Below are 11,025 nucleotides of genomic sequence, written 5' to 3'. Positions count from 1 at the left end.
GGGTTAATGGAAATGTGCAAAGATAATGCGAAATAGTGACCATGCCTTTCATACAACCCAATACCACCCATCAATGAGAGTGTTTTAAACATTGATACCTAATTAGCATTAAAAGGATAACGTGGCATGTGAGTAATAATTTCCCTGAATGTGTGTGATCGCATAATGAAATTTCAGTGAGTAGTTAATTTGTAAAATTGATTATTTTAGTGATAATGGCTTTCAAGGGTGCTTTTCATGCAGAACATTTATGCAGATGTTGACCAAGGAATGATAAAGTTATGAGTGGACCGTTTATGGAAAATAAGGACAATGAGGACACCGAGGGTCACTCACGTCGTGGTGTTTAGATTTTTGCAAATCACAACTTTTCTTCTGGTCTTTTATTTCTTGAGTTCCTTTCTTATGCAACGCTTTCATGTCACCTTCTTTTTCGGTTTTGGATACTGATTGTTTCTTGCTAATGCCTTGCTCTTGTTTCCGAGCCTCTGTCTTGCTTTTGCTTGCAGGTTGGGAAGGGGTTGTCTTGGCAGTAGACGCTTGAATGGGACCCTTGCTCTGTGGTGTTCCATGTTTGGCTGAAGAGAGAGGACCACTTACTTGGGCACCAGGTGTTTTTTGCTGCTGAGGACCGGCATGCCTCACCCCTGCCTGCTGACTGGGTGGCTTTAACTGAGCATGCTGTTGGGTTGTAGGTCCAGGCACTCGGGGAGATCCCATGGGCTGAGGAGCAGGAGATGGGCTATCCCCCAAATCCCCTGAAATGGCTCTCTGTGTCTGGCATGTCAAGCAAAGCCATTCCTTCTTCTGGAAATAGGAAAGTACAAAAATTACCATGCATCAAAGAGCAATCATAGCCGTAACACAATCAATCACTATCCTGGGGCATTAAAGCCATAATGAAATACAAGTTAAATGCCGTGCTAGCTTTTACCTCCCTGTGTAAGCAAATTTCCTGGACCAGCAAAAGAAATATTTGAACAAACACATAAAAGATCAGAGGTGCTGTGAGTCAGCAGTCATCGTTTGCTATTTAGGTGATAAGAGTCCCACATACACGATCATGACTGCACCTCTTGACCATCAGAGCTAATAAACTTTTTTTATCTATTATGACAGTTATCAGTCTACAGATCATTTTTACTGTCAGGACTCAATGTTAAAGAGCAGAAAAACCAAAGAGATGAGACAGTTGCAAAAAAATCAAATCAACTAATAACATAGAAATGCCAGAAATATGAACAGAAAAAGTTCTGTGTGTGTTTCACATTTAACTAAATAAATAATAAATAAATAAAATATAAATAAAATTCAGATTTTTCGCACATGTGCAGTACAAATCATGTTTCAGCTACGGATAAAGTAGTGACAGTGACACTGCGCTGAAAGTGTGAGATTAAGCTTAAACAAACTTGCCGTCCACTGCGTAATATGTTCATGAGGGAATTTCGCATGTGAAACAAGCATTACTATAAGAACACATGCACTGTAACGAAAGTCCTGTACCGGAACGATTCGGTACGAATACGTGCACCTTTACACCCCTGCTTCCGTCTGGTGTTCAACCAAATCATTCTACTGAGTCATTCTATGAAGTTGCTTTAGATTTGGTCATGGTATCATTCGATTACACAGATCTGATTGTACTTGGCCACAAGGAAGGTAAAGTCATTGAGTTATCGGGCTGAATCTTGTTTTCTGCTATGCCATGTTTACTGTTATGCAATTATATTATGCCTCTCATCCTGCAAATCGCCTTCGCTTCTCCACCATCCTCTCAGTCGGTGCCAGCTTTAATCACTCCATCCTAGTTGAGACACACGGATAAAAGTGAATCTGAATCCCTCACACCTCCCAGCATTTTAAATAGCCTGCAGTCTGCGGTGCAGTGGCCAGAGAAGTTGGGTTTATCTAATTGCTTATGGGAAAGTGTGTGGGACGAGCCAGGGTGGCTGATTAGCGGGCATGATTGTGTATGGGATTCTGATTGCATAACACACAAAGACTGAAACACACACACACACACACACACACACACACACAGCATAAGGAGGTAGAGAAAATGTCCTCAAATGTAGTATGAATATTTGTATTTCTATGACAGGAATGGGAAAGTCGAGCACTATATTTGTCCACAAATTGAAATAAAAATCTATCAAATGGTTTTAGTTGTGAAACCGTTCTTCTCCCGACAGAATAAAACCTAACGGACTCGTCAGGATGAGCAGTCATTACTCTAACCCCTCACACAGAGAAGTGGGTGAACATGCAGATGAAGGCTAAAAGAAGACTGTAGAAGTCTGGTAGACTCATTGCCTCTTTCTGCTTGGCTGCTGCTGAGGCTCTGGACGTCAAATAGAGAGCAGCTGAGGGAGGCTTTAGCACACCAGCCAGATGCCTCCTGAATGTTTTCTCTTTTTTTTTTAATCTCCCTTGAGTACACCATGCACGATCTAAATATAAATAGGTGCCGTTTTTGCGAGCTCTAACACGCCTCACAGCCAGCCATCTGGGCCTATTTCTGCCTTTTCAGAGCAAAATTAAAAAGAGGTGGTCCTCGATGGTGTGTGTGTGTGTGTGTGTGGTAAAGATCAACATATGTATGCAGATGATAGCCAGGTGCCTGTGTCTGTGTGTGTGTGTGTGTGTGTGTGTGTGTGTGTGTGTGTGTGTGTGTGTGTGTGCGTGCGTGCGTGCGTGCGTTTACTATGCATACCTGTACATAAGAACATGTGTCCAGCGTTCACACACTCTTACAGGCTCTCAGTACTCTGGTAAAAATTACTACAGCCTTCTGACAACCACCAGTAGATATATTTATGTCAGATGGACATTTTTATGCTACTGATGTATTAATCGGCTGATTGACTACAAAAGATGCAAGTATGTAAAAAAAATCTAAAAGAAATTTGTAGTTTGATTTGGCCAAAACATTCACATGCTGACATAGTGTGTGTGTGTGTGTGTGTGTGTGTGTGTGTGTGTGTGTGTGTGTGTGTGTGTGTGTGTGTGTGTGTGTGTTGGAAGGGGAGGTGTTACCCTAAACCCCCTGTGAGGGGGTCGTTGTATTAAGTTACTGTGTTCTACGAGCTGGTAATGGATTATCGTTTTCTTTTTACTGCATGTACGATGACTCATGCACACACATAACTCGATTCTCACAGCACACGTAGAGAGAAACGGCACACACTCACTCACTCACTCACACACACACACACACACACACACACACACACACACACACACACACACACACACAATTTCAGAAAAGGCCTGAACAGATGGTGCTGCCTTGTCATGCTGAGTTTCACATCGACTCCCAAAAGAAATTCATCCACTTTATACACAAGCAAATACACGGAGCTGAAATGTCAGCCTTTATACAGCCTCCACGCGGCGCACACATATAACCCTGCACACACGCACACACACACACACACTCACACATGTGAATCCTTTATTACAGCTCTGAATGTATAGGGCAGTGGGGGTTCTGTCATGTTTGATACATATACAACGTTCAGTACAGCCACAAGAGGGCGCCTCGCACAACGTCGTCACGACTCTAAATAAAAAATAGAATCAAATTATAATTTTTAGTTTTAAATTTGTAAAGTGTCTTTTTTTTTTAATTACAGGATTTTATGAAAATGTGTGTAAATATGGCTGAATAAACTGTGAACCCCCTCCCTATTAATAGCACAGTGAGTTCGCTGGCAATAATAAATAGATAAGGAGTGATTCAACTGTGCAGGAGTAAAAGAGTGTGGTTTTTTTTTCTACAAGTTGTGTGAGGTTTCAGTAATGGAGAAGTGAAAGGATGTGAGGTACCGAGGCAGCGAAAGCCCATTTCATTACTGAGCCATCGTTAAAGAGCCCTTAACTTCAATTAGTGAGCAGCCATTAAAGAGCTGCCGTCACTGCAGGAACGCACCAAGTCACCACTTTACTCACTGTGAAAACCCTGAGCTCAATCACCCTGACAACCACCGCCTCATTATATACAACCACACAATCACCCTGACAGCCACTGCCTCATTATATACAACCACACAATCACCCTGACAGCCACTGCCTCATTATATACAACCACACAATCACCCTGACAGCCACTGCCTCATTATATACAACCACACAATCACCCTGACAGCCACTGCCTCATTATATACAACCACACAATCACCCTGACAACCACCGCCTCATTATATACAACCACACAATCACCCTGACAACCACCGCCTCATTATATACAACCACACAATCACCCTGACAGCCACCGCCTCATTATATACAACCACACAATCACCCTGACAGCCACTGCCTCATTATATACAACCACACAATCACCCTGACAGCCACTGCCTCATTATATACAACCACACAATCACCCTGACAGCCACTGCCTCATTATATACAACCACACAATCACCCTGACAGCCACTGCCTCATTATATACAACCACACAATCACCCTGACAGCCACTGCCTCATTATATACAACCACACAATCACCCTGACAACCACCGCCTCATTATATACAACCACACAATCACCCTGACAACCACCGCCTCATTATATACTACCACACAATCACCCTGACAGCCACTGCCTCATTATATACAACCACACAATCACCCTGACAGCCACTGCCTCATTATATACAACCACACAATCACCCTGACAGCCACTGCCTCATTATATACAACCACACAATCACCCTGACAACCACCGCCTCATTATATACTACCACACAATCACCCTGAGAGCCACCGCCTCATTATATACAACCACACAATCACCCTGACAACCACCGCCTCATTATATACAACCACACAATCACCCTGACAGCCACCGCCTCATTATATACAACCACACAATCACCCTGACAACCACTGCCTCATTATATACAACCACACAATCACCCTGACAGCCACCGCCTCATTATATACAACCACACAATGACCCTGACAACCACCGCCTCATTATATACAACCACACAATCACCCTGACAGCCACCGCCTCATTATATACAACCACACGATCACCCTGACAACCACCGCCTCATTATATACAACCACACAATCACCCTGACAACCACCGCCTCATTATATACAACCACACAATCACCCTGACAACCACCGCCTCATTATATACAACCACACAATCACCCTGACAACCACTGCCTCATTATATACAACCACACAATCACCCTGACAACCACTGCCTCATTATATACAACCACACAATCACCCTGACAACCACTGCCTCATTAGATACAACCACACAATCACCCTGACAACCACTGCCTCATTAGATACAACCACACAATCACCCTGACAGCCATTGCCTCATTATATACAACCACACAATCACCCTGACAACCACTGCCTCATTATATACAACCACACAATCATCCTGACAACCACTGCCCCTACACATACAACCACACAATCACCCTGACAACCACTGCCTCAACACATACAACTACACAATCAAACAAAACCACTGCCTCATTATATACAACCACACAATCATACACAACCACTGCCTCATTATATACAACCACACAATTATACACAACCACTGCCTCATTATATACAACCACACAATCATACACAACCACTGCCTTATTATATACAACCACACAATTATACACAACCACTGCCTCATTATATACAACCACACAATCATACACAACCACACAATCATACACAACCACTGCCTCATTATATACAACGACACAATCATACACAATCCACACACAATCAAACAAAATAAAGCAGCTTTGTGTCATGATGAGATACAGAACCTTTAACTACTAGCCACAATAATGAGTGCAATACAGTCTGAGATTTTGATGTTTCCATGCCGCTGCTGACCTGCAGCACAGCTCTGACATTAAAGGGCGCAATCCTGACTGTAAACTAAACACACAAAAATAAATAAATAATGAATAAAGTATTGAATAAATCAATGGCATTTCTCAGTAGTAAAAAAAAAAATGTCCATATGATTAAATGAAGCCAGTCACTTAGTCACGGCCCTTAGTATGTTTGTATACAGATACATACTGGGTGAAAAGTTTGTATAAATATAAACACGTCATCAAACGTAATAAAAAATAATCTTTATGTCTTTCAAGATATTTTATACGTTCAGAGGTGAATTCTAATCCTCAAGTGCAACACTAATCAGCCTCAGTTGTCAATAATACATTCCCCAATACATTATTCTACACACACACACACACACACACACACACACACACACACACACACACATATACACACACATATACACACACATACACGGCACTCTGACCATGTGCACATGCGAGTGTTGCCTAAACGACCTGGATTGCATGTACACGCCTCCTTTCCCAGCATGCTCTGCTCTCTCACGCTGGCAGCCCATTGAACACAAGTCGTCGTGCTGAGACGGAGAAAATGTCACTACTCATTAAAACCACACCCACACACAAACACCTTTTCTGAGGTCATACACTGACCTCAATAATATATTATAAATAAAATGCTGGCAGTTTGGTGAAGTGTAGGAGTGTGGTGATAATCAGGTCCATGTAATCTCCAACACAATCATTACTGCAACGTCTCCTGGATTCTACACCGCATTCAGTCATTTTTTGTTACAGAAGGATTACAGAAAGTGTACAAATAAAACTTTATATTTTACATTCCAAATAGAGGTCCAGGTGAACTAATCAGTCCATGGTGTCTGAGTGACCTGCTGTTCAATAATGACCTCATAATATCCTGTTCTGTTCTGTTCATTATAAAGACATAAATTATAAAAGGAAATACTGGAATCTTTACAATTTCCAGTAAGAAAGATCTGCCTGAGCTTCTCTCCTACTGATGACACTTTAACATAGTGGCACCCATAATGAAAAGTAAGTACTACTACCACAACTACAACAACCATATGTACAACTACCACAACTACAACAACCATAACCATAACTACAACTACAACTACCACAACTACAATAACCATAACTACAACAACTACAACTACAACAACCATAACTACAACTATCACAACTACAACAGCCGTAACTACAAAAAAACACAACTACAACAACCATAACTACAACTGCCACAACTACAACAGCCATAACTACAACAAACACAACTACAACAACCATAACTACAACTACCACAACAGCCATAACTACAACAAACACAACTACAACAACCATAACTACAACTATCACAACTACAACAGCCGTAACTACAAAAAAACACAACTACAACAACCATAACTACAACAAACACAACTACAACAACCATAACTACAACTGCCACAACTACAACAGCCATAACTACAACTGCCACAACTACAACAGCCATAACTACAACAAACACAACTACAACAACCATAACTACAACTATCACAACTACAACAGCCATAACTACAAAAAAACATAACTACAACAACCATAACTACAAATATCACAACTACAACAACCATAACCACAACCACCACAACAACAAAAAACATAATTACAACTACCACAATGACAACCATATTTAAAACTACCACAACTACAACAACCACAACTATCACAACTACAACAACCATAATTACAACTACCACAACAACAACCACAACTACAGCTACCAAAACCACAACAAAAAAAACAGTACTGTACAGTAACAAAAACAAAGGATGTTGTGACGGTGGTTGGGAAGGTTTTCCTGCCATTTCAATGGTATTGATTGAGATGTATTGAGATGTTCCGATCATGAAAATCATGAACTGATTATTATTATTATTATTATTATCATTATTATTATTATTATTATCATCATCATTACTATCATTATTATTATCATCACTATCATTATTATTATCATTACTATTATTATTATTGTTGTTGTTGTTGTTATTGTTGTTATTGTTGTTGTTATGATTAGTATTATTATGATTGTTGTGATGTTGTGTATTAGCTGAGGGATATGTGGAGGTTTGTGCTGATTTGTAATTGCAGCATGAGTGAGATGGAATCAGTAAATTAGGACTCGGTGCTTTGATGGTATTTGACAGCAGAATGAATTCGGACACAGAAGTGCTGAGTTTTACACTCTGAGGAATCAGGATCGATGTGGAGTTTCAGAGAGGAGAGCACATTTAAATCGGCTTTCTTTCTCAGATTAAATCTGGAGCTCAGGGTGTGTGTGTGTGTGTGTGTGTGTGTGTGTGTGTGTGTGTGTGTGTTAGACAGTGCTGAAGTTTGAGTCAGGAGTTATGCGAGTTAATCCTTAGAGACCTCTCAATGGGTCTATGTGGTGGCACCCTGAGTATGCACACACACACACACACACACACACACACACACACTCACACACACACTCAGGCCTGATGCCCTGGGCCTGCAAAGTATTAGAGCATGAAAGGAAATTAAGGATCATCCAGACATCCAGTGATGGAAATAAGAAAAATGAAAGAGAGAGAGAGAGAGAGAGAGAGAGAGAGAGAGAGAGAGAGAGAGAGAGAGAGAGAGAGAGAGAGAGGGAGATAGCGAGAGAGAGAGAGAGAGAGAGAGAGAGAGAGAGAGAGAGAGAGAAAGAGAGAGAGAGAGAGAGAGAGAGAGCACAAGAGAGAGAGTGAGAGAGAGAGGAAATGAAATGGACCAGGAAAGAAATACTATCAAGACAGTGCAGACTGCAACCAGCAGAATGAGAAAGCATCCACATCATCCAATCACAGACCAGATCATTCTCATCACATCGCATCAATCAGAGCACAGGACATGTGATTATTAATCAATCACAGCACAGGAAGTGTTTATAATTATGAAGGACACTTGGTCAGGTTCTTGGTTGCATCTCAGAATAATTCCCTCTGTTCTCATTTCTTTATCATTGATTGCTTCATCATCCTCATATAAAACTGTATTACAGCCTTTACACACTCCACAGTGTTCCACCGTATCCAGTGTTAATGCCAGTGACAGGGATGGTGTTTCTGTTCTGAGTAATTGATCAGCACAGCAACAGAAACACTGAGCGCAGCTTCGACACTGCGGTGTTGAAAACTACAGCACTTCCACACTGAATCAGAGACATAGCGTGTCATATCAGAGATCGCGTGTGATTGAGGTTTTGAAGAGACTCGCTGACCCGACAAGAAAAATCACTCTCAACCATTCACTTATTCACCTCCTCGAATCTCTCCGTCTCTCTGCTATCATCTCATCTCAGCTCTTCGCTATCATCGCTCTCCTCGCGCTCTGCGTCTCTCGTTGCTTGCGCAGGAGCACTGAGACGAAACGCTGAGCTGCCACAGGCTGAGGGCCAATCAGATCGTGGAGTGTTTACAGGCTCCAGTGAGACGCAGAGAAGATTTACCTGATCCAATCACGTCCATCAATCACTTCTGACAAGTGATGGAGCACTCCTCTGACCAATCCACTTCCATCCCATCTTACACCCTACTCACTTTCCCTTACACTTCCTAATCCCAATTAACACCCTACCCACTTCCCCTTACACTTCCTAATCCCAATTTACACACTACCCACCTTCCCTTACACTTCTTAATCCCAATTTACACCCTACTCACTTTCCCTTACACTTTCTAATCCCAATTTACACCCTACCCACTTCCCCTTACACTTCCTAATCCCAATTTACACCCTACTCACTTTCCCTTACACTTCCTAATCCCAATTTACACCCTACTCACTTTTCCTTACACTTCCTAATCCCAATTTACACCCTACTCACTTTCCCTTACACTTTCTAATCCCAATTTACACCCTACCCACTTTCCCTTACACTTCCTAATCCCAATTTACACCCTACTCACTTTCCCTTACACTTTCTAATCCCAATTTACACCCTACCCACTTCCCCTTACACTTCCTAATCCCAATTTACACCCTACTCACTTTCCCTTACACTTCCTAATCCCAATTTACACCCTACTCACTTTTCCTTACACTTCCTAATCCCAATTTACACCCTACCCACCTTCCCTTACACTTCCTAATCCCAATTTACACCCTACTCACTTTCCCTTACACTTCCTAATCCCAATTTACACCCTACTCACTTTTCCTTACACTTCCTAATCCCAATTTACACCCTACTCACTTTCCCTTACACTTCCTAATCCCAATTTACACCCTACCCACTTTCCCTTACACTTCCTAATCCCAATTTACACCCTACTCACTTTCCCTTACACTTCCTAATCCCAATTTACACCCTACTCACTTTCCCTTACACTTCCTAATCCCAATTTACACCCTACCCACCTTCCCTTACACTTCCTAATCCCAATTTACACCCTACCCACCTTCCCTTACACTTCCTAATCCCAATTTACACCCTACTCACTTTTCCTTATACTTCCTAATCCCAATTTACACCCTACTCACTTTCCCTTACACTTCCTAATCCCAATTTACACCCTACCCACCTTCCCTTACACTTCCTAATCCCAATTTACACCCTACTCACTTTCCCTTACACTTCCTAATCCCATTTTACACCCTACCCACCTTCCCTTACACTTCCTAATCCCAATTTACACCCTACTTACTTTCCCTTACACTTCCTACACATCTTTTTTCCATACTGGACACAAACAATACACTTTTACCCTATCTGGTATCAGTTTTATTCAGACCTTAATCACTTATCTCGGCTCCATCTCTCTTTTCTTTTCTGGACAAGTCCCTGTTCACAAGCGTGTCATGTTCCTTTTCTGACTCAATCCCTATTTGGATCCCACTTACTTTCCTTTTTTGGCTCAGTCATGGTTCAGATGCTGCTTGCGTCTCTTTATTGACCTTATCCCCTTTTTCAAGATGTTTTTTCATTTTAGAATTATTGACTTCCACTTATTGGCCCCGTTTCAATTTTGACTTTACTCCCTTCCTCTTCTAGTTCCCATCCCAATTCAGAAGTTACAGTGTTGAATGTCCTCCAAACTGGCAGCGTGATGCTAGTCACGTTCCCTTATTGGCCACATACTAATTCAGACGATTATCACATCC

At 41.6% G+C, this 11,025-nt stretch overlaps 1 protein-coding gene across 2 annotated transcripts in view; it reads right to left on the bottom strand.

Moving 5' to 3' along the window:
- Positions 1-11,025, bottom strand: part of bsnb (bassoon (presynaptic cytomatrix protein) b) — a 59,372-nt gene that overhangs the window by 16,148 nt on the left and 32,199 nt on the right. Inside the window, exon 4 of one of the 2 annotated variants that reach the window (XM_083533618.1) lies at positions 337-807. In XM_083533618.1, coding sequence (XP_083389744.1) covers positions 337-807 — 471 coding nt within the window. The remainder of the gene's footprint in view (positions 1-336; positions 808-11,025) is intronic. The other variant, XM_083533619.1, reaches the window with a different exon arrangement.

The sequence above is a fragment of the Silurus aristotelis genome (genome assembly GCF_946808225.1).
Source record: "Silurus aristotelis genome assembly, chromosome: 28".
NCBI classification, from domain to species: domain Eukaryota; kingdom Metazoa; phylum Chordata; class Actinopteri; order Siluriformes; family Siluridae; genus Silurus; species Silurus aristotelis.
The sequence above is the reverse complement of the archived record's forward strand: the minus strand, read 5'-3'. Positions and strand labels throughout refer to the sequence as shown.